General features: G+C 44.2%; 1 protein-coding gene across 1 annotated transcript in view; it reads left to right on the plus strand.

Moving 5' to 3' along the window:
- Positions 1-25,367, plus strand: part of FMN1 (formin 1) — a 164,692-nt gene that overhangs the window by 42,197 nt on the left and 97,128 nt on the right. Inside the window, exon 3 of the mRNA XM_083167847.1 lies at positions 23,049-23,176. Coding sequence (XP_083023973.1) covers positions 23,049-23,176 — 128 coding nt within the window. The remainder of the gene's footprint in view (positions 1-23,048; positions 23,177-25,367) is intronic.

Here is a 25,367-nt window from a genome sequence, read left to right on the forward strand (position 1 = left end):
GACGCGAGTATTGCCGGCGTCGGCGTCTGACGCGGTGACGTCACGACGCATCGCCGGCGCCCTCGGATGACGCGGTCGCCGGTGACACGCGGAAGAACGCTTCCTTTAAAAGGAGGAAGCGTGTGGGGACACTGTACCACCAACGAAGGGGTCAGCTCCACGGTCTGCAAGGAAGCATATTTTGGCAATATACTCCCGGACTTAAAAAGCAAAAGGCGGTAAGTGTGCCAAACGGCTCCACTATTGAAATGGCTATGCTGTATTATTACAAGTGCCCTGATAGGTTGCTATTATTTATAGACAGCCTGAAGGGTCATTACAAGAATGGAGGAAGAGAGGAGGCAGGTCTCTCAAAAGTCAGGGTAAGCCACAAGAAGTAGAGGTATATATTTTTTCGGTGGGGCATGTGACAAGATCCAGCTGATAGTATGTATTATTATACAGATCTGACAACAGCAAGGAAAAAGGAGAGAAATCCAGGCACAAGAAAATGCACACGGCTAAGTGTCTTATGTGCAACATAACACTGCCGGATAAATACATGGGGAGTGTATGTGAAAAATGCAAGACCCCACAATTGTTACCCCTGTCACAGATGACGGGGTTGGTCGACATGTTGAAGACAGCCCTTGCCGACACCTTTGTGGCCAAAAAGGATAAGGCCAAAAGCACAGGAAAGAGAAGTCGCTCCAGAGTAAGCGAAGCATCGGCAGAGTCTGGAGATGATATAGCAGATACAGCAGCAGATGAGGCTGAGGATCTGGTTGTCGACAAATCAGAAACGGATTTCAATGCGGACATGGTAGAAAACCTACTAACATTGATACACAAATCCCTGAATATAGAAGAAGCGCAGGAGGAGGTGAAACTCCAGGAGCTTCTGTTCCGTGATAAAAGAAAGAAGGGGAAGACTTTCCCTCTACCTCAGACATTAAAGGATGTGGTGTCGGATGAGTGGAAGCATCCGGATAAGAGGGTCACTGTCCCGGCGAAGATAGGGAAGATGTATCCATTCCCTAAAGATCAGACGTCCACTTGGGATGAGGTTCCTAAAGTCGACGCAGCAATAGCAAGGATATCAAAGAAGACGACCTTGCCTCTCGAGGACGCGAACATATTCAAAGATCCGATGGAGAGGAGAGTGGAGCTGGGGCTGAGGAAACAGCACCTAACACTAGGAGCAGCTATGAAGCCGGCGGCCTCTATGGCTACCACATCCAGAGTAGTGCGAGAGTGGTGTCAGCAATTGGAAGCGGATATGATGGATGGTCTAAGGAGGTCCGACATGCTGACAACAGTGCAAAATATACAGCTGGCCGTCGAATTTTTGTGTGAAGCATCTTTGGATGCAATGAGGCTGACGGCGAGAGCAAATGCTACAGCTACGGTAGTCAGGAGAGCGCTCTGGCTCAAATCCTGGGCCGCAGACGTGCAATCCAAGATGAAGTTATTGTCACTCCCTTTTCAAGGAGATTATTTATTTGGAGCACAGTTAGACCAAATCATAACAAAGATATCAGGAGGAAAGTCTGTTTGGCTGCCGCAGGAGAAAGTAAAGGGGTCAACAGTGAATAGGTCGGTTAGATACCAACCACAAGACTATAAAGAGGCGAGAAGCTACCGACCAGGTAGAGGTTTTCACAGAAGTAATTGGTCGTCCAGGACAAATTTTCGCTCCCAAAGGGGGAGAGGAAATAGATTTGCCGCAGGGCAAAGCTCACAATGACGCCGAGCATCAGAAGGTCGGAGCCAGGCTGCTGAGATACGTAAGCACCTGGGAGAGGTCCACGACGGACAAGTGGGTCCTCGAGATAGTAAGGACAGGATACAAACTGGAGTTCGGGAAGATTCCAGGGAATTTTTTTACAGAATCCCCCATACCGAGAGTCTCATCAGAAAAAGAAGCATTGCTGACGAGTTTAAAAGAGATGATAGATCAAGGGGTAGTGATAAGAACTCCCCGAGATCAAGTGGGGATGGGTTGGCATTCCCGCTTTTTTGTGGTCCAAAAAGCGTCAGGGGGTTACAGGACGATTTTGGACTTAAGGAAACTGAATCAATTTCTAAAAGTAAGGTCATTCAAAATGGAGTCGGTGAGAAGTATACTCCCGGACTTAAAACGAGGTTCATACATGACCTCTATAGACCTCAAAGATGCATACCTGCATGTACCTATATTCAAGGGACATCAGAAATATTTGAGGTTCTACATCGAAGGAGTAAGTTATCAGTTCACGGCACTGCCGTTCGGGCTAGCCACATCCCCCAGGACGTTTACCAAGGTTCTGATCATAGTAGTGGCGAACCTCAGGAAAGAGGGGATAATGGTCTGGCCATATCTAGACGACCTATTGATAATGGCGGAAACAAGGGACTTGGTCATAAGACATACCAGCAGGACAATGCAGTGCCTGAAGGAACATGGCTGGTTGATAAATCAGAAAAAGAGCCAGCTGGAGCCCACAAACCGGATAAAATACCTGGGGGTGATACTGGATACGCAAGATATGAGAGTAAGCCTAAGTCCAGAAAGACAGCAAAAAATGGTGCAGACGATGGAATCCACAATAGGGAAATCGGTCGTGTCAGCAGAGTTGTGCATGAAAATGCTAGGGCTCATGGCGTCGGCCCTGGAGACCGTGCAATGGGCGAGGTTTCATACCAGAAAGCTACAAAGATGCTTCCTATCACAGTGGAACGGAATCAGCAAAGACCTATCACAAAGGATAGTGTTAACAAAAAGGGCAAAGGAGGACATCAGGTGGTGGTCCCACAAAAGCAGACTAGCAAGAGGAAGGTCCTTCGCCAAGACGACTCAGGTGGTGGTGACCACGGATGCGAGTATGATAGGATGGGGAGCAGTGTGTCAAGATCAGACAGCCCAAGGAGCATGGTTACTCGAGGAAAGGGAAAAACACTCCAACCTCAGAGAAATGAAAGCGGTACTATGCGCATGCAAAAGTTTCCAATCACAACTGGTCAGCAGGGAAGTAGTAGTCAGGTCAGACAACCAGGCAGTGGTATCATATATAAACAAACAAGGGGGCACTCACAGCCTACACATGATGATGGAAGCAGAGAAACTGTTTGCCTGGGCGGAAAACAACGTGGAGGATATACGGGCAGTATATCTGGCAGGCGAGGAGAATGCAGTAGCGGACGGCTTGAGCAGGACAATGTGTCTACCAGGCGAGTGGGGCCTAAATGTAGAGGTGTTCAGGACGCTGACAAGGATGTGGGGCAATCCAAAGATAGACCTCATGGCAACATTTCAGAACAGGAAAGTCAACAGATATATGTCCAGGTTCAGAGACCCACAGGCGGAGCAGTGGGATGCGTTGACGGCGGATTGGCCGAAGGGATTGTCCTATGCGTTTCCCCCATTTCCGATAATACCAAAGTTTCTGAGAAAAGTAAGGGAGGAAAGGGCAACCGTGATCGCGATCCTACCATACTGGCCCAGAAGGGCATGGTTTGCACAGCTTCTACGTCTAGCATTAGACGGGCCGTGGAAACTCCCAAAGAGACCAGACCTGCTGGTTCAAGGCAAAGTAAAGAAACACCAACCAGAGGATTGGAACTTGATGGCGTGGCTACTGAAACCAGGGCGCTGCTAGGCCAAGGGTTTTCAGAGCAAGTAGTGAATACCTTATTGAAAGCTAGGAAAACATCTACTTCCAAATCTTACTACAAAGTCTGGCTGAAGTATACACACTGGTGTAAGGAAAATAAGAGGTTGCCAGAGCAGATACCCACTATTCTCGAGTTTTTACAAAAAGGATTGGAGAAACAACTGGCAGTCAGCACTCTGAAGGTGCAAATATCAGCGCTATCAGCCATGCTAGACATCAATATCGCTAGCAACAAGTATATTCAAAGATTTATACAGGCGGCCAAAAAGATAAGGCCACGGTTTCATCAACCCATAGCTCCATGGGATCTAAACCTAGTTCTCAATGCCCTTACGAAAGAGCCTTTCGAACCTATTCAGGAAATCCCATTAAAAATTCTGTCATGGAAAGCAGCATTTTTGGTAGCTATAACGTCCGCCAGAAGGGTGTCGGAGCTACAGGCCCTCTGGGCAGAAGAACCTTTTATGAATATGTTCGAAGACAAGGTAGTAATGAGGACAAATCCCATGTTCTTACCTAAGGTAGTTTCAGACTTCCATGTAAATCAAGAAATAATACTACCTTCGTTCTGTGCGAAGCCCGCAAATGTAAAAGAAGACCGACTTAACAAACTAGATGTAGTCAGAGTGTTAAAGGTGTATCTAGATAGGTTAAAGAAAGTTAGGAAGACAAAAAATTTGTTCGTACTAACGGAAGGGAAGAACAAAGGTGAGGCAGCTTCCAAGATGACAATTGCAAGATGGATAAAAAGCTGCATTACAGAAGCATACAAGGCAAGCAATCAGGTACCCCCAGAAGGCCTGAAAGCGCATTCCACGAGGGCAGTAGCAACCTCATGGGCAGAGAAAGGGGCGGCCTCCATTTCAGATCTGTGCAAAGCAGCAGGGTGGTCGTCCGTGCATACGTTTACAAGGCACTACAGGGTAGATGTCATGTCGTCGGCAGACGCCAAATTTGGAAGAAAAGTCTTATCTGCGGTAGTATAAAAAAAAAAAAAAAAAAAAAAAATCCTTGTTTTGTTATTATAATTGATTAATTTGATTATGTACCCAGCCCAGTGAGAATTGAACTGCTGGGGCATTTCCCATAAGTGATGGCTGCCATGGGGGAGGTAGAGGAAATATCAGATTTTTACCTGATAATGTGTTTTCCTCTACTCCACCATGGCAGCATAGTTCCCGACCCAAGTGATGTTATAATTTCTGTGTGCGATTAACTATTTGTGTTTAAGAGCTAGAAAACGAAAGACACAGAGAGAAGGAGGAGGAGCCTTTTTATGGAGAAGGGGCGTCTTTTTTTCCTTTCCAAAGCTACCCAATAGGGGAAGAACCCATAAGTGATGGCTGCCATGGTGGAGTAGAGGAAAACACATTATCAGGTAAAAATCTGATATTTCTTTTTTTGTCACGCAAACAAAAAATAAAAATCAGCCAGGCGATTATAATGCCTCATGGGATGACATCCCTTCATTGAGAACATGTTTGACCGTGGCTGACACAAATTTTATTTGATAGAGTCTCAATTTGATCCAAATTGATACTGTATCAATTTGTCCTACAGAGTCACATACAGATATAGTATCTCTCCTTTCTCTGTCTTAAATAAAATATACCCTAATAACGGTGTTGGAAGGTGTTTAGAGAGTTCCCCTATAACAAAAACTTTTAATAAATATTAATAAAATTTAAAATTTTAATTTAAAGTTGTGCCCCAACAAAGAGAGTCATCTGTTCCTATTTTGTATATAAGTGTAATGACAACCAGTCTTGTATATATGACTTGGCTTTATAGTCAGCTATAACCTGCCAAGCGCGGGACATAATGCATAGTTCAGGGGTTCCCAATCTTTTTCTAATCACGGCACCCTAGAGTATCAGAATTTTTCCACGGCACCCCTAGGCCCCCAAAAATATATATCAAATTAAGTAGATTGTGTTTATATCTGCTTCTTAGGTTCAGTTATGTGGTAAAGGGCAGGATTTGGTTCTGATTGTACATATTTTATGATTGGCAGCCACCAGCACTGGTTTTGGCCCGAAATAATTGATCATAAATAATTTGAATTGGTCCTGGACAACCAACCCGAGGCACCCCTGCAAGTGTCCCGAGGCACCCCAGGGAGCCTAGGCGCACAGTTTGGGAACCACTGGCATAGTTACTACAGCACTGCTCGCACAGAAAGGCAGGTGAGGGTTTTAATTATAGTTTTACTTTTATTTTTGCTCTAGGGTATTCTGTTACTAAATTAAAAAAAAAATAAAGTACTTTGTTTTTGTAGTAAGCTTCATATCCAGACTCAATATGTATTTAAACCACTCCCGGTGGGCACTTTATAGTAGCATGGCAGATTAATTTTTGGGATGCTTTGCTGATGTTTCCACGCCGATGCCCATGGTCGCCATGTCTACAACATTACATAAAAGGTGCATGTGGATGGTAAGTCTTCCTTGTGTGCAGGTTGCTCTGTCAGATCTGATTTACTGAGTCACTGAACATTGGCTGTAATGAGGTTTCATGAGGTCGTTCTTACCAAGCACAAACCCAAGTGCCCGCACAGAACTGATCTCTGAATGAGTTGCAGCTTCCCAGTGACTCTACAGCTGTAGCTGAGCTTACATCCCCCAACTGGGAATTTGTACTGGCTAAGTATCCGGTTCGAGTACAGTTCCTAGATGGATTTCACGCTAAGTATCCCCGTGGCTCTCTGACTATTGAACTAAAAGTATGAGTATTCTGTCTGCTTCTGTGCTAGGGTCTCTAGTAGTCTTCAACAGCATAATACAGCCAAAGAACACAGTTGTTTTTTTAACATAAAAGTATAATTTACTCACACAAATTCTAAATGGCGTCCCCCCTCTTCATCTGCAGTGTCCCGTACCGGGCTTGATAGAAGTTGAGCAAGGATGCACCCTTTCCCCAAACACTGATATACCGAATATACCTGAGACATCTCATCTTGACCTAGGCCAGTCATGTCCAAACTATGGCCCTCCAGCTGTTGTGAAACTACACGTCCCATCATGCCTTGCCACAGTTTTGCTATTAGGGAATGCTAAAACTATGGCAAGGCATGCTGGGATGTGTAGTTTCACAACAGCTGGAGGGCCGCAGTTTGGACATACCGGCCCTAGGCCATGAAACTCCTCCCAGAGGACTACGGACGACTGGAAAAAGGTCTTATGGGCGTATGAATCTAAACTTTGGGCCTTATTCTAGTTCACTCTTTCTGACAAATTCCTTCTTAGATGGACAAAACCATGTGCACTGCAGGGGCGCAGGTGTTACTTGTGCATAGAGAGTTAGATTTGGGTGGGGTTTTACTTCAGTGACATCTATATTGCAGTGTAAAAATAAAGCAGCCAGTATTTTCCCTGCACAGAAACAAAATAACTCACCCAAATCTAATTCTCTCTGCACATGTTACATCTGCACATGGTTTTGTCCATCCAAGAAGGATTTTGTCAGAGTGAACTAGAATAAGGCCCTTTGGGTCACCACACAGGGTTTTTGTGCACAATTGAATAGGCAAAAGGATGGTTCCTCAATGTGTTGTTTATTTTACGGAGTTGCCTCTTATTAAAGGCGAACGCTTTCTTTCCAACAGGTCACAAGTCCAACATTTGGAAAAGAGAAAGCAACCACAATGGCCCACACTTGTAATTTGTATATACTATAAGAAAGATAAAACATATAATATACTGTATTATGCACTCAAATAAGTAAAATATTTTATTAAGAGTCTATAAAGTATGTTTATATGATTTATAGACACACAACTGCATCAAACTTGTAAGGGCGTGACAGCGGCACTGTAAGTCAGTGATGACTCATCTGTCCCATATACTGTGCCTCACTGAATTTTTTTGTAATATTTTTTTTTTTTACATTTTTTTTTCTGGCATATGTATCATGATGGCAGGTGTGGGTGCATGCTCGGCCACCAGGATTGATCGCATGCCCGCTTTTTCCCATGTCTAGGTTTTCAATTTAAACATGTTCTGTGTAAAATAAAGGCTCAGAAAATTTGGGCTAACTGAAGATGTGTAGAAGTATATACAGGTTGAGCAACCCTTATCCAAAATGCTTGGATAATGCATTATTCTGTATTTCAGAATATTTTTATATTTCAATGATGTATCTTTGCATTTATGTTGTACAAACACAAGAAATTCACACATTTTATTTGTGCTTAAAACATGAAACTAATACCCCTTTCACACCGCACTTGTTAAATGGTATATTGCCGTTTTTTTCCTATTTCAAAACGTTTAAGGCTGCGGTGGGAAAGCGCCACAGTTGATTTACCGGTTAAAGATAACCGGTATTTTCTACACATTTCAGAGCCATTTTTTATACAGTGAGACTGGCTCTGAAACGGTATTTAGTAAAAACAACAGATTACAGACCTGTGATAGGCTGTCCCCTGCATTTTGCCTTGAAACGTGTTCAGGGGATTAAACGGGTTGGCTGATGTGAATGGTACTTAAACGGTATTTAAAACGGTAATCTACTGCAATGTCAAGACTCAGACTCGTTTTAAATACCGTTTAAAAATACAATTTTTTTAAACGTTTTCGCAGTGTGAAAGCGGTAAAAGTTTGTGTCCTATCTCAGGTACTGAATTTGAATGGCAAGCAATCATTGTCTTGCACATATTTCAACCTGTATTTAAGGGGGGGATTCTTCATCCCCCCCCCCTCCTCTCCCAAAATAGGGCTTTTTAACTTTTCACCTGCTCAGCGTAGGTTTAGAGAATTCACAATAAACCATATGGAGAATTATCACATGTAAATAAAAGAATAGCTGTAATAAAGTAATTTGTGCAAATGGACGCATTTTTTTTTTGTTATTCTGCAAAAACCCTTTATCGCATCTAAGAGAATCCCCTATGTGTATGGTTGCCTTGCTGCCAGTTATAATCAGTGCGTGTATCTCTTTAATAGTATCTGTTGTACCTAATGCACTACAGGTTATTTTATTTAGTTTCTTACATATTCCAGCATATTACAATTGGGAGGCAGTGATACAACAAACTGGGTATTTACACAGATAGTCAAAAAGGTAGAAAGGCCCTGCTTCCAATCTGCCCACCAGGAGTGGTTTAACTTTAATCTAAGAAGAAAAATTACCTTTTATAGCCATAATGCAATGTGTCCCAGCAGCAAAAATCAAGACCACCTGCGCCTGATGCAAAAAAAAAAAAAAAAAAGTTGTCTTAAATCCCGGCAGTCCGACCCTGCTCTTGACCAGGGTGGGAGTGCCGTGATTTCAGACCCGTGTTGACCCTTTCACACCACCGAAAATCCCAGGTTTCCCGGCAAATTACAGGGTTGAAAAGTTTAACCCGGTAAATTTGCTTTGTGGTGTGAATGGGGTCCGGCTGCACCCAGCAAAATTACCCGGCACTTAAAAATGCCAGGTAATTGCTGGATGGCCAGTGTGAAAGGGGTATTAGATTTGGGTGGGGTTTTACTTCAAAGTGAGAGCTATATTGCAGTGTACAAATAAAGAAGTCAGTATTTTCCCTGCACAGAAACAAAATAACTCACCCAAATCTAACTCTCTCTGCACATGTTAAATCTGCCCCCCCCCCCCCCCCCCCGCAGTGCACATAGTTTTGTCCATTTGAGAAGGAATGTGCCTTTGCAAGTGAACCAGAATAAGGGCCTAATGGATAGATCAGTTCAGATATTGGCACAGCTGCCTGGCGCGCCCTAGTCGCACGGTCACATCTGTATTTTTAACCATTATTAAATGGCTTCATTTTTATGTCGCTACTAGAGTGGTTTACTTGTAGAGCTGCTTTATTTAAGTTTTTTTTTTTTTTTTTACCTATTCAGTTACATTTATCGGTCATTTATTACAAGAATGCCAGGATTTGTGGCTCAGCATTCAGAGATTAACAAATTCCGAAAATTGCAAGGGGACGGGGGAGGTGTGAAAGGCTGGACTCTATATTACAGTACACAGACTGTCCGAGTACTAAGGCTTTTGGTGATGGAAATACATAACGGTAATGATGGTGGCAGTATAACCAAGCGGACACATAAGGGCGGTGCGGTCACCATAGAACGTGGTATGTGGGAAAATATCTGCATTAAGTCATGTGCAAAATGTACTGGTGCAGTTGTGATCAACTTGCGTATGATGTCGTTTTGGTAGATTAGCAGGAAAATATAAATTAACTTTCCTGTATTAATTGTAATGTGTTGGCATGGAACATGTAGTTCTAGTCTCTGTCCTGCCTCGAACACAACTAAGGGCCTCAAATATTGTCATATGATGCCAACAAGTAGTTTGCACATGATCTCTGCTTGCAGCAATTAGTCCCATCCCATCTTCAGTAGAACTCTCAGCTTGGTTAATTTACCCCTTTGAAACTGACTTTAAAAGCTTGCATGTATGCTGCAAAATGTCTGTCCCCGACTTTTTTTTTTTTTTTTGCATTAAAGTTTTTATTGAAAGAAATGTGCATAAAAAAAAAGGAAACCTAGGTTACATAACAACCGACGCAGTCGGGCTTTGCATATGGAAATTCTTAACATAGTCTTTACTAGACATAAGAGTTGAATATTTGTTAGGTATAGGTGCACTAACCTGTAGATAATAAAGACATATTCAAATTGTAATCATAACTGTGAAGGAAAGGGGTCTAGAAAGAGTCGCCAGACCAGTCAGGATAAGCAGCAAAGGGGGAAAGATGAATAAGAGGGTATGAGAACAGGGGGTCTGGGGGTGAAGGAGGGGTGGTTGCCCGGGGGGGGGGGGGGGGGGGGGGGTTTACATGTTGGTAGTTTAGCTGTTATTATTTGGTTAAGTCCTGGTGTAATTTAGGTAGGAAAGGGTGTCTTTGAAAAAGAGCCAGGGGGCCCATATTGTCTGGAAAGTTTTATGGTTAGAAGAGCCGGACAGGGCTATGTCGTCCATGGACATATAGAACTCGAGGCGGTTAAACCATTCCACTATGGTTGGAGGGGAGGTAGACCTCCAATGAACCGGAATGACAGCCTTGGCTGCGCTATTTATGTGTTTGAGTAAAGACTTTTTATATGCTGGGATGGGCCAATTTTGTTCAGCAGCCAGAATGTGGGCTCAGGGTGTATGTCTGATCCCATAATTTCTTTAGTTATCGAGATCACCGAATTCCAAAATGGCCTTATGGCAGAGCATTCCCACCAAATATGTAGCGGAGAGCCTGGGGCTGCATTGCACCTCCAACATGTCGCCCCGACTCCCGGGAACATTTTCGCTAGTACTGTGGGGCATCTGTACCACCAGGATAGAATTTTATACTGGGTCTCTAACACTGAGTAACTGGGTGAGCAAGATAGCGTGACCTGGAAGATTTTACTCCAATCTTTTGGTTGTAAAGAAATACCTAGATCCTTCTCCCAATCAGAGGTAAACCGTGGCAATGTAGCGAAGGTATCGTCTATTAGAAGTTTGTACCCTGTCGATAGAAAGTGCTGGGGGGGGGATGTGGCCAGACATAAGGCCTCGAATGGGGTGGGTGGTCTGTGTGCCGCTGTCTTGTACGGTTGTCTGGAGAGTAGGTGTTTGATAGGTATGTACCTCCAGATCTCCGACGGAGGCAAGTTCCAAGTCTCCCGCATCTCTGGGAAAGGTGTCGTCTCAGAATGAGACACCAACCGGCCAATGCGTAGCTTCCCCGCCTGAGACCAGTGGCGGTATGCCAAAGGATTCATTCCCGGACGGGAAATCGGGATTGTTCAATAGCGGGGTCAGTGGGGAGATTGGGGAAGAGACACAAGGTTTCCTCCGGAGCAATCTCCACATCGATAGCGTTGGGCCTACTGTGGGGTGAGCTGTCAAGGGTGGTGTCTGAAGCCAGGCAGCCAGTCCGAGTCGGGATGGCAGCCCATAGCTCTCGAGCATCACCCATTGTTTATCGGGTGCTTGTCTAGTCCATTCCATGACTCTCCCCAGCGTGATCGCCTCGTAGTATGAGGGTAGGTGGGGTAGCTGTAAACCTCCTAAATTTCTACGGCGAAATAATACGTCATGTCGAAAGCAGGGGTTGTTAGAGCCCCATACAAACTCCCGAATCAGTCGCTGGATTTTAAGGAACCATATTTTAGGTATATGGATGGGGATGGTTTGGGAATAGGTAGAGAATCCTGGGGAGGACATTCATTTTAATAATACTCGTTCTTCCCATCCAGGAAAATGTGCCTTTACGCCAATCCCGGAGTTCGTTTTTAAGTTTGTTCAGGAGTGGAAAAAAGTTGTCTGAGTATAGTTGAGATAAGTCTCTATTTATCCACACCCAAATATTAAATTTTTGAGGGATGCCATGCAAAGGGGAAGGTGCGTTTCCAGTTGTCTACCAGAGTGGTGGGGGCGGTGAGGTTAAGGGCAGTGGATTTGGAAAAATTAATTTTGAAGTGCGACAGAGCCCCGAATGTATGGAATTCAGAGATGAGGTTGGGGATTGAAATGGAGGGATTGGTCAGAGCTATCAACAGATCGTCTGCGAATAGTGATCGTTTGTATTCCTGGCCATCGATGACAAGACTGTCCCCGACTTTTTATGTCCTGTTTTATACAATACTAGTTGCTAGCCTGACCAAATGAGAAATGACATAATGTTCAGGTCTTCATCGCCGGCATGCCCAAACTGCGCAACACTTGGCTTGTGCCATCTAGTGGCCGCCGGCGCAAAAAACACTTGACTAAAGGTAGAGAGCAGCGTTGTCTTTTTTATGATCTGGGATGGTCAGAGGAAATATTTTTATATAGAATATATGCTTCTTTGAAATATATGCAGTATATAGACAATAGTACCGCACATTTTAAACAATCCAAATGGTAGGAGAATGATCTTTTAGGACGGTTTTCAGTTGTAGTGCTGTTTTCAATGAGTAAAACGTGTCTGTTTTGATTTTGGCCACTAGGTGGAGCTGGAACTTGTTTTTTGGCCTGTAACTGTGGAAGGATATGGGTTTACACAGCCTCTGTGTGGAATTAATACAGCCGGAGCTGAAAGAAACCTATGCTTTGTGGGGTACACCCTGGAACAGCTGGCTGATTTTTAAAGTTTGGTAAGGGTTAGGCACAAATTCTTTTTCAATCTTTTTATTCGGTTTGTCAGCAGTTGGGGGCAGAAGCAAATTTTTTTTTTTTTTTTAATTCATGCAGAAAATGTGGGGAAGGCACAGAGCACCTCCTCTCCGTGTCCTCCTCTGATTGGACGAATGCAACGGAATGACCCTACACATCTATCAAAATAATCAGGCTGTTGCCCAAGGTTATGCATCATTGGATAGACAGCAACTAGGTCGACATGCGATTTTTCACAATCTTTGTCCCGTATGTCGATATGGACAACGAAACGTAGCACCACGTCCCCTCGCATGGCTCGCCTTGCCTCAGGCACGGGGCCTTGCTGCGCTCAGCACACTATTTTATTCTCCCTAGTTAGATGGTAGGGCGTGAAATGCCGCCTGTCAGCTCAAAAAAGTGAAAACCCCATGTCAACTTTTTGACTGTCTACCTTCCCGCGGGTCGACCTAGTGACAGTATCCAGTTGCCCAATTCTATTTTCTTTGTGTTTTATTTTTTATTATTAAATATGTCAGAATTGGTTTAGGTATGGCTCAAAGGATAGACAATGTCTAATACCGGCAGTCAATAGGTCGACACAAGTAAAAAGTTGACATGGAACAGGTCGACACATGAAAATGTCAGCATGCTGTTTTTGGTGTCCACCTGATCACATGGACCCTTAGTCTCATTTTGCTTGCTATGCTTTACCATTCCCAATCGAAGTCCACATAGATGGTAACTTATGCTGCTTTCCCACTGCTGAAACGGGTCATTACTCGTTTTTTTTTAAAAGGGTTTTTAAACGGCAAGAGCCATAAAGACCCTTTCCCACTGCAGCTTTTAAACGGTAAATTACCGTTTAAAAGCCGTTTTTGGCACATTCACACTGCCGTTTAAAAACCCGTTTAACCCATAAAAAAATGAGGGGGGGGGATTAAAAAAAAAACAGCGTGGGGTCCCCCCCACAGCTGTAACAAGCACCAGGCTGAAAGAGCCAGGGCCAGTAATTAAAAATCAGGGAACCCGACAAATAGGGGTTCCCCGATTTTTAACAACCAGCTCCAGGTCCGGGGCTGGTTCCAAAAATACGTGGGACAAAATTAGTAGGGGGTCCCCCGTATTTTAAGAACCAGCCAGCAGGGTAATGCCACAGCCGGGGGGAGACTTTTTATACAAGTCCTACCGACCAGTCAGCCTGGCCAGAGGCCCTGGGGGAGTGGGGACCCCCCCAATAAAGGGGTCCCCCCCTCCATGACTTACCTGACCAGGCTGAAGCCTGGTGCTGTCCCCGGTGGCTCTGTGCGGTGGCCACCGATCATTGTGTAAAAAAATAGATGAAAAACCTATTGTGTTAAACTGTGGAACTATGAGTCCCAGCAAGCCTCCCCCGCAAGCTGGGACTTGGAGAACCACAAGTCCCAGCCTGCGGGGCATTAAACGGCCCGCTGGGTCTTGTAGTTCCACAGTAAAAAAAATAGATAAATACACACTGACACATTATAAAAATAAAAGTTTAATACATACATTACACAAACACACTGATACTTACCTATCTTGAGCCCGTAGGTAGGTCCCAGGGTCAGGTCTGGTGCCTTGGTTCCGGGGCTGGTCCGGGGCTCCAGGGCTGAAGAGTCCGGGGTCCTGGATCCGTAGTAATCCAAAGGGGTACCTGGGGAAAGAAATCCTACTCACCTGTCCTCTGGCCTCCACCCCGGCATCTTCACTTCAAGACGCGCTGCTCCTGGCTGCTGTGGTACCCGCTGTGCTACCCCTTTGGATTACTCCGGATCCAGGACCCCGGACTCTTCGGACCTGGACCAGCCCCGGAACCATGGCCCCGGACCGGACCCTGGGACCTACCTACGGGCTCAAGATAGGTAAGTATCAGTGTGTTTGTGTAATGTATGTATTAAACTTTTATTTTTATAATGTGTCAGTGTGTATTTATCTATTTTTTTTACTGTGGAACTACAAGACGCAGCGGGCCTTTTAATGCCCCGCAGGCTGGGACTAGTGGTTCTCCAAGTCCCAGCTTGCGGGGGAGGCTTGCTGGGACTCATAGTTCCACAGTTTAAAACAATAGGTTTTTCATCTATTTTTTTTACACAATGATTAGCCACCGGGGACAGCATCAATCTTCAGCCTGGTCAGGTAAGTCCTGGAGGGGGGGGACCCCTTTATTGGGGGGTCCCCAGGACCCCTGGCCAGGCTGACTGGTCGGTAGGGTTAATGCTTTGGCCGCGGGACCTTATATAATAAGTGTCCCCCGGCTGTGGCATTACCCTGCTGGCTGGTTGTGCCTGGGGCTGGTTCTTAAAATACGGGGGACCCCTACTCATTTTGTCCCCCGTATTTTGGGAACCAGCCCCGGACCTTGAGCCTGGGGCTGGATTTAAAAAATCAGCGAAGCCCTATTTGTCGGGTTTCCTGATTTTTTTTTTTTTTTTTTTTTTTTTTTTTATGCCAGCCCCGGCTCTTTCAGCCTGGTGCTGGTTACGGCAGAGGGTGGGACCCCACTCCGATTTTTCAGAGGCATTCCCACTGCTTCAAATACCGGTTATCTTTAACCGGTATTTCAACTCTGGCACTTTCCCACTGCAGCCTTAAACGGTAAATTGCGCTGAAAAATCGGCAATTTACCATTTTAGACCTGCAGTAGGAGTTATTTATATAGCGCACACATATTCCGCAGCGCTTTACATATAATATTTGAACATTCACATCAGTCCCTGCCCCAGTGGAGCTTACAATCTATATTCCCTACTACATGTACACACACACACACACACACACATTCTAGGGTTAATTTGTTGGAAGCCAATTAGCCTACCAGTATATTTTTGGATTGTGGGAGGATACCGGAGTACCCGGAGGGACCCACAAACTCTGCACAGTTAGGGCCTTGGTGGGAATAGAACCCATGACCTCAGCGCTGTGAGGCAGTAATGCTAACCACTACACCATCTGTACTGCCCCATTACGTATGAAAAAGTCCAAATTATTAAAACCATTGTGAAAAACTCATGTAGACCTTTTTATGTGCCATGTGGACCCTTTGCTTGTGTCAACCTTTTGTCAATGACTAGCTAGTGCATGTTGACGTTTTTGGTGTTATCGTATGCTCCAGATCCCAGACTCCACCATGTACTCCATATTTCATATCGCATGTTAATTTACCGTCCTGGTCACAAGAATTCTGTCCACTGTTTTTAGTGGTAGTTCTCTCCATATCATGAAGCTGACTCTGCTGGTGTAATCAGCGGGATGTTGCTGGTGTGTGATTAATTTCTATCAGATTTAATAAAAAAGAAACTGACCTAGACCAATCCCTTAGAAATGTTTGTTTACAGCTTTGCCCTGACAATGTTACTTCTGTATCAATTAAATTAAACTAAACAAAAGAGTGTGTGACCATAACAAGCACCAAGAGACCTCCCCAGTCACTAGAAGCTACATTGTTGTTTTTTTGTTGGGTTTAACACATTTAACCGGTCCTAAAATAGGTTTTGCGAATATGAACATGACTTGTGCTGTCATAAGGCCCATACACACTGGGCGGCTTTTTTTATTCGAGCTGCTTTCACTTTAAAAGTCGCCCAGTGTGTATGAGGCAGCGATGAGCGGTGATGCACACTCACGCATCATTGCTGGTGTCCGCCACGTATCTGCTGGTATTTCCATAGTGTCCTGCTATGGAAAGTTGTCCGCCCCCTGTGAACATTGCTCAGAAGGGTGAATTTTAAAAATTTTCAGCCCAGCGATATTTCCCCCCCATCACTGTTATCCATCCATATATACGGGTGCAAAATCGCATGGACCTTTAATGCTGCGTACACACGGCACAATCCAGCATTACATTTTGACTATATAGTCAAAATTGCATTGGGATCGCATGCAGATTGCACAGGTTTTTTACCTTATGCTCCCGGGACAGCACAAATCGAAACCCAGATACATAGGGCAGCAATGACTATATATTGAAAATCTAATGCAGATAGCATGAATTGTATGTAAGTAGCACGGGTGCTGGACGGGGTCCCGACAGTCCGGATCCCGGCAGGCATTCGCCCGACGTCGGGATCCCGACGGCCACCTGCTATTTTCACTCGTGGGGGTCCACGACCCCCATAGAGGGAGAATAGAATAGGTGGCTCGCATAGCGAGCCCACCGTGCTCGCAGCGCGGTGAGCCCGAAAGGGGCTTAGTTGCGCTCACCATGCTGTCTGGGTCCGGCCAGTCGGGATAATGACTGTCGGGATCCCGACTGTCAGACCCCTATACCACACCCAATTAGCACATGAGTTAGCAAAGATTGCATAGCAAGTCGAATAGCAAAGGAATCTCACCATGTGTACACGCCATAAGATGTGTAAACACGAGACTTGTCCTGGTGATTTTGATTGAGCCCTATGTGTATAATGATGTAGTTAAGCCGTCCAACATGGCTAACTACACCCTGCCAGCCCCGGGAGCCACAGCCAAATACAATGCAGCAAAATATGTTCTGGTCTACACTGACTCTTTGGCTGGGTGATAGCGTCACTGCGGGGTCGCGCATCACTATCGCCCTGTGTGTACACCTTTTTACTTTTATTCAAGGAACCTGCTGAAAACATGAGAGTGCTAGACTATAGCAAATATATGGTCCTATTATTTCTATATTAAATCTCAAATATTGGACTGCAGTCACATCCTATTAAATACATAATGCCATTACAATATTTAGTATCTCTTTCTGTTGCTTTTTGTTTCCTACAGCCTGTCGTCCATTGTTGTTCTATTCTGAGGGATGTGCTGACTGTCCTTTGGGCAGCTGACTGTAGCAGTGGAAGTCCGGTATTATGACACAATAAAGAGCTTTGGAAAGCATACACTGTACATTTTAAAGGTGTGGCAGCGGTTACTGGTACTGGCAGGTGACATCATCGCCTTTTAACCTAATGATTATTCATTACATTATAATTAAAATAAGATCAGCATATAATACCAGCCTATGGCACATCAACACCATTCACCGCTTATTCTTTGTATCTTCTTCCCATTGCAATGTCTCTGCCCATTACAATGTATCTGTCATTACCCAGCAATTAGAGTTGAGGTGTCTCATTAACTTGTATTGTTCAATTTAAACAAGACAATTAAATCATTGATAACTGATGGGTAATAATAATAATCAGTGCTGTGTGGGACTTGGGTAGAAGTGCCTGGTATGTTGGTATTTGGAGATTCCTCCTTCCCTTGTAGTCCCATTGCTATTGTTCCATGGGGCATATGTATTAACCAGCGTTAAGTGCATTTCTTAACTCTAATTACCTGGGAGGGGGGATTACATGCGCTAGGGACAGCCCACCGGGTAATGCTCGACGGGGCTGTCCCCTGCAATCCCCACCCGCCTAGGTGTTAAATCACACCGGCTGCATTGTCATATCCCCACTGCGGGGACAATGCTAGCCCTCCAGGCTGTGCTTGAGATCTCACGATAATAGCGAGATCTTGCGCATTCCTTCCTATTACAGCTGGCCAGGGGGAATGTGCGATCGAATGCATGCGCAGGGATGCCTCGGGTATCAGTAAGGAGCGCCATTAACACTCCCTCCCAGGTTTTTTTTTTTTTTTGGCATGTGTGTCTTAAACCGCCATCAAGAAATGCTTTTGTGGTTCTTGATTAAATATAAACCACCTTCCAAAATGGTAGAAATTTATACAGCGCTTTTTTTTTTCCAATAAGACTCCAGATGCTAAAGTGCTGCATTATACATGTAGGTTTCTAGAATAAAATATTTATCCAGCGATCAGGCCCCTATGAGACATAAACGACTCCCTGTGAATATTTAGGGCATCCTCGGTACCACTGAAACACCTCCCATAAAAGAGATGTTGGCAGAAGAATGAGTTCCCTACTCACGTTGGAAGCATGAAGTTTGTGTGATAGGCGCATGTTCTACAGAGCGCAGCAGCGATGTAGTTATGTACACAGTAGGTAGAACGGATTGTGTACACTGAATTTGCATTTGTTTGAAACTGATCTGTAATCGGAGTCGGAGACCATTTGTCAGACAGCTGTAACCTGTTGGCTGTTTGAGAGGATGTGTTAAGTGCATTGAGATTAAAGTATCCTAGAAAGAAACCTCAGATCACTTCCCCCTGTGGTAAGAGGAACCATTTTTATGGCAACCTATTACTGCTCTACAAGCGCGAGCTCCGGCCTTAGGCTGGGTACACACTGTGATGAGCATATTCATTTACCAATCAGCCCTATCGCCAATGGGCGGGCAGTTTGAGTTTTTGTGCAGCTGTGATGTCAATGATGGCGGGTCCTGTAGGCTGGCATACGGGACGGTCTGCGGGTCAGTGGTATATCGGCAGGGCCAATCTAATGAGTCTGTGAATGATGCAAATTAAATACTGATACTGTATATTGTTTGATACATGAATGAGTTATGTCGGTCAAGAGTATACCCAGCATGCACTGCATACTGCAGTCTCACCTAGTTACCAGACTCCAAAGCATTTTGCTTTGAAGATATAGTCAGGTGGTATAATCTTACAGGTGGGCATAGGTGGAGAGGGATCCTCTGATCCCTCCCGGCTGCCTCCACGTTCCTCTGCTCCTGGCTATAGCATCATTTTTTTATTCACGTTTCTGCGGTAAATGGTTAGCAGTTTATTTCTTTATGGGCCTGTGCACACTCTATTTGTAGCAACAGGTTCCCATAAGAGCCACTATCTTCATAATCACTGCGGTAACCGTTTATGGGGTGGTGTCACTTTGTCCATGTGACTACGAGTTACTGTAGTTGTCGTTGAATAGATTTTCCTTTTTTCGTTTTTATGCAGGCTAAAATAGGTTTTCATACACAATGGGTAAATACACTTGTGTAAGTGTGTGAAATTCTATACAAAAATGGTGCTGTACACTGGGAAATCCCTGCATGTTCTCCACACTGCTGGGCCCAGTTGCTGTTCCTCTGTATTCATCACATCATGTAGGAAGAGATATTTGCTTACAGATGTGTTGGCCGTATCTAGCCGCAATACGCCACTTAGCGCAAGGCATGGAAAAAAGGCCACGGACACTGTATCCTAGCACTTCATAAACAGACTAAAAGACTCAGTCGCACGGAGATATATAAATTAATCCCCCTAGTTTCCTTGTGTCCTGGTTGTTTTGTGACAAAGATGCATTTTCAGGTAAAAAGATTTCCGGTTGTAGCAGGGTTTCAAAAGGCCCGGCACACTGAAAGGGGCTGTTTGGTGCTACCGCAGCAACACTGTACAGTATCGTTCCAAATCTGTACATAATGTATCGTTAATTAAACTTACCATAATAAATACAAAGATGAGGTGACTACGTTGAATTTTGAAGCATGTGACTATGGGCCCAATTCAGAGGCGCTGGCAAGGCTTTTATTTTTGCAGATGGTCAAAACCATGACCGATATATAAATGTTTAAATATTCTCTGTAAAACGCTGTGGAATATGTGTGTGCTATATAAATAACTTATCATCCTGCACTGCAGGTGGGGCAGATGTTACATGTGCAGAGTTAGATTTGGGTGAGTTATTTTGTTTCCGTGCAGGGTAAATACTGGCTGCTTTTATTTTTACACAGCAATTTAGATTTCAGTTTGATCACACCCCGCCCAAATCTAACTCACTGCACACATGTGAGTGCAGCATGGTTTTGTCTATTGGCAAAAATGTCTTTATAAAATTATTATTTTGCCCATAAGGATAATTGTGCGTGGACAGATGTGTCCTCATAACATATTTTCTGCAGTCATGCCAAACCGCCCCGCCGGGCGAGCCAGGTCAAGTGAGAATATTCCAGCAACAGGCATCTTGTTTACGGCTTTGTACAACAATAGAATCAATGCGATGGTGCTCCGAGGGGACACTGCTAATTATGCAAAACTTGTATATCTATGTACATAAATGGTCGGATGTCAGAATTGCTGTGAACCCAACGTCCCACTCATGCCAGGCCTCCCACACTGCCGCTGTGTATTGAGGCTCATTTTTTTATATAAATATAGAAAATAACTGCATGCTATCCACCGAAATATACATGGTTTTTGGGCAGATTTGGATTAAGTATTTTAGAAGCTTCGCCCCTGTATCTAAAATCCTCTTCAGCTGGCGATCGCTATCGTCTGCAAACCGTTCCAGGAGAGTGATCCCACCTAATAATTTATTATTATTATTATTATTATTATTATTATTATGTCTGATCTAATGATCCCTACACCACTAATGGTTCGGTAAAGAGCACAACATCAAAGTGGGGTGTATGTGTAAAAAAAAAAAAAAGTTTTGAGTTGTTCCTGCAGTTTATGTAGTGCCATACACAGGTATTGTAGGTGTAGAACAAAGTTTATGACGTACAATGTCCTACTTACAGCATAGCTAAAAGGGTGCAGGGACGATTAAGGGGTCTATGTACTATTGGGGCAGATGTATTAAGCTTTAACAAGTTAAATGAAAGGGTGATAAAGAGAGATAAACGTCCAGCCAATTAGCTCCTTACTGACTTTTTTCAAACACAGCCTGTAACATGGCAGTTAGCAGGTGATTGGCTGGGCGTTTATCTCTCCTTATCACCCTTGCATTTATCTCTTGTTAAAGCTTAATACATCTGCCCCAATGTAGCCCATACACTTATGAGATGTTCGCGCAGATGTATGAACTAGCTGTAGGTGCATTTCTGTTAGATAACGGGGGGGGGGGGGATTACGTACTAACTGTACTTACAGCGCACCTAACGTGCTCTAGGGACAGCATGCTGAGTGATGCACGGCGGGGCTGTCCCCTGCAATCCCCCCCAGTAATTAGCGCCCGTGGCGATGGATTAACAGCCTTCAAGGTGTTAATCTGCCCCAGCCGCTTTGCCAGCCTAGGGCTAGCGTTGTCCTATCCCCACTGCGGGGACAACGCCAGCCCTGCTGCTGGCCCCGGGCTGTGCAAGATCTCTCGCAGGTGCAGGGCTGCCTGGGGCGCCGGTTAGGAGAGTCGTTAACGATGGGCATAACGGCTCTCCTTACTGGCGGGGGGGGGGGGGGGGGGTGTCTTAATTGATTTGGCCATAACGGGTGCCCACTTCTCCTTATGCACATATTTTGCAGTCGTTATGGGCTGCTTAATACATCCGCCCAATTGCATGCAATCATTCGATTTTGACCTCATCTGTTTGATAAATCGAATGATTGTATGCACATTTTAGGGACCATGCAATGCAGAGGCCACCAGTCGAATGTCACGTCATTTAGATAGTATGAGCTGCAAATAATATCTATCGAATTGCAGGAGCAATCGCGTGTGGTTTTAACCACATACAATCTGCGGATGGAAGGTGGAGGAAACTCTTTTGGTGGTGTGTATCTGGGTAGTTTAGCGCTGTGAAAGAGCACTGGCAGGCAGCGGGAGAATTTGAAAAATGTGTTTAAAACACTGGGCGGCCCTCTGATTGGCTGCCTGAGCTCTCTGAGGGCCGCCCAGTGTTTTACAATTATTTTTTTTGCCACCTGCTAGCACTCCTTCACAGTGCTACGCTACTCCGCCGCCCTCTTCAAGCACCCAAGATGGCATGCGACATAGTGTGCTGAAAGGGGGCACTTTTGCACCATAAGATGCGATCAAATGCGATGTCATCGTACTTCTATATCGCATCCGATCGCTTAAGTGTATGAGCAGCATAAGCCTTGGAGAGAGGTAAAGTGGAGAAATATAAACTATCAACCTGTGGGACAGATGTATTAAGCCTGTTAAAGTGATAAAATGGAGATTGATAAACGATTGATAAACAGCCAGCCAATCAGCTCCTACCTGCCATGTCACAGGCTGGGTTTGAAAAATAAGAGGTAGGAGCTGATTGGCTGGCTGTTAATCACTTTCCACTTTATCACTTTTTGAAGCTTGATACATCTGGCCCAATATGCTTCAACTGTCATTTGTTAAATGAAGCCTGTAATGTAGCAGTTTGGAGCAGATTGTCTGGTACTTGTACAGCGACTTGTGGGCGATTTTGAGCTGAAAGCCGCCCAATGAGTACGGGGCAGCGATGAGCGCTGATGCGCACTACCGCAACATTTTCTGTCACCGCCGCTTATCTGCTGGTATTACAGATGAGGGGAGGGGAGAACAATCTTTGTACAGTCCACTTAAAAATATATATATTTTTTTTTTTTTACAATCCAATCAAATTCTAATATGGAGCATAGACTTTTTAGTCACACTGGCGTCAATTTAAATGGATTGAATGCTACTGTACTTCATTTTCATTTTTTTTGCTGGAAATTGGTTTGTGTTTTATCATAATTTTATTTTATTTTTGTACCCATTATCTTGTATAGGAGGCGGCATTGTACCAAAGTCGCTGATAGATTCACAAGTTGAAGGTTCTGATGGAAGAGTATTGACAAGCCGGGATCAGCATGCAAGGCCTGATAGAAATCTTCTGCACCTGACTCTGGAAATAAATGTAAGCGTACATAAATTGTGACATTGCAGCCCTGCGACACCATGTTCTACAGGTTCTTACCGCTGCTTATCTGCACATGAAACATGTAAAACCTTCTTCTTTTTTTTTTATTTACTAATTTTTATTGAAAGTTTTCAATTTTACATAATAATCTCCCTAAAAATATATAAGTGGGCAGCTGAATCGATACAGATATCAGTATAGCAGGCAAAAATACATGTAGAACAGGAATCAACAGTTGTACATAGAGAAGAAGGGTCTTTGTATCACGCACAAGAGGCTCAGAAGATCACCGCCCAGTATTTGGATCAGTACCCGAAGGTGCCATTCAGGCACAAATAAAAAAGGGAGCATAGTATGTAGAATGAAATTACACTTGTAGGCGAACGTGGACAATACCCTCCCGTATAATAGGAGTCACTGAAATGAATACCTTAGCTAACTGCAATAGCCAAACAGAGTTAGAATAGATAGACTAGATCCAGGTACCAACAAAAAGAAAAATAATAACAACACCCAAATCAATCCTATCCCAAAACCCCCCACCAGAGAGCGAAAAGGTAAGTGTGGTGTGCCAACGGTCCCTGGGGCAGGATAATTTTTGCTGGATTTTTAGCGGATCTCTCACCTCCAGCCATATGTAAAAACTTTTTTATTAAAATACAAATAGTGGGCAGTACGGATGTTGTAATGGTTAGCATTACTGCCTCACAGCGCTGAGGTCATGGGTTCGATCCCCACCATGGCTAACTGTGCGGAGTTTGCATATTCTCCCCGTACTTGCGTGGGTTTACTCCGGTTTCCTCCCACAATCCAAAAATATACAGATAGGGTTAATTGGCTTCCAACAAAAATGAACCCTAGAATGTCTGTGTGTGCGTGTACATGTGGTAGGGAATATAGATTGTAAGCTCCACTGTGAATGTTCAAATATTCTCTGTAAAGCGCTGCGGGATATGTGTGTGCTATATAAGAAACTGTTAATAAATAAATAAATAGTGGATTTATTATATGGAAATATGTATGTTTAACTCTTCAGTAAAACAAAAGAAATGCCTTAAGTAACTCTGTTCTGTGGAACAGTTTGTCCCAGGTGTAGCAGGAATACAAGTTCAAAAACAACACCATTTTAATTGTAAATTATTTTTAAACTTTTTTTTTTTCTCTTACAACTTGCTGCTTTCCAATATCAGCACGGTTTCAGCCTGTATTAAAGCAAAGATCTTTTTCCATTGGCTTCAGAGTCACTTTGAAATGGTATAAAATGCATGTTTCAGTATTGGAAATAACTTGGGTAACTCCTCTCCTGCTGCGGAGGTTGTCATTCGGAAGCCAGGCTGTATGTAAAATAGTCACACTAGCTTGTTCCATGGCCTCTGTGTGTGTGTGAATGCTTTCTGGTCAGCTAGTATCTGACCTGCTTGGCACGCCTCCTTTCCCAGGGGGTAGGTGTGGCAAGCACTCCCATTACATTAAATACCTGTTACCTGAAAGTGGGGAGGTTAAGTAATCTGATGCCGGCCTCCTTTCAGGCTGACTCCAGACGGTGACATTTACATTCCACAGAAAGACTGCAGCAAAGACGGAAGAGGGAGATCTCCTCCTGATTCAGCTGAAAGCACTTGAACGCCTGTGGAACACAAGTTTATTTTTTGTTTCTTGTAACTTTGGTGACACGTTGGCTTCTTTTTATGTTGTTGGGTTGTTTTTGTTTTTATACTTTTTGTCTGGCTTTTAATTACCAGAGCGCTGGAGTTGAACAGAGACCTTTTTCATAGCTGTCAGGATGGTCATTGCTTACAAACTCTGTGTCATATGTATGTAATTAAGCTGCCAAGCAACTAAGGAACTCCGTTTTTGAAACCAGGAAGCTGGGATCTGCAAGCTGGTGCGGTTACTACAGACCGTAGCAGAGGACCCGATATTTTATTGTGTTATGGCTTGACTATTCGGAAACTGTTTTCAGCATTACAGTACACCAGCTATTTTTTGTTTTCCCCCAGCTACTGTGTGTTGAGAAGAAAGTTACTCTTGTTTTGATGGATACAGCTCTCCTGTAGATGCCTATGTCTTAAAATTGTGAACCTGCTTTTGCACTTTAAAGATAGACTTGGACATGGAGGGCAAAGAAAATATTGCGGAGCCACCTGCTCCCAGCTCTACATCTGCCAATGGAACCGAAACTGCAGCA

The sequence above is a fragment of the Crinia signifera genome, chromosome 12 (genome assembly GCF_055691185.1).
Source record: "Crinia signifera chromosome 12, ASM5569118v1, whole genome shotgun sequence".
NCBI lineage: Eukaryota > Metazoa > Chordata > Amphibia > Anura > Myobatrachidae > Crinia > Crinia signifera.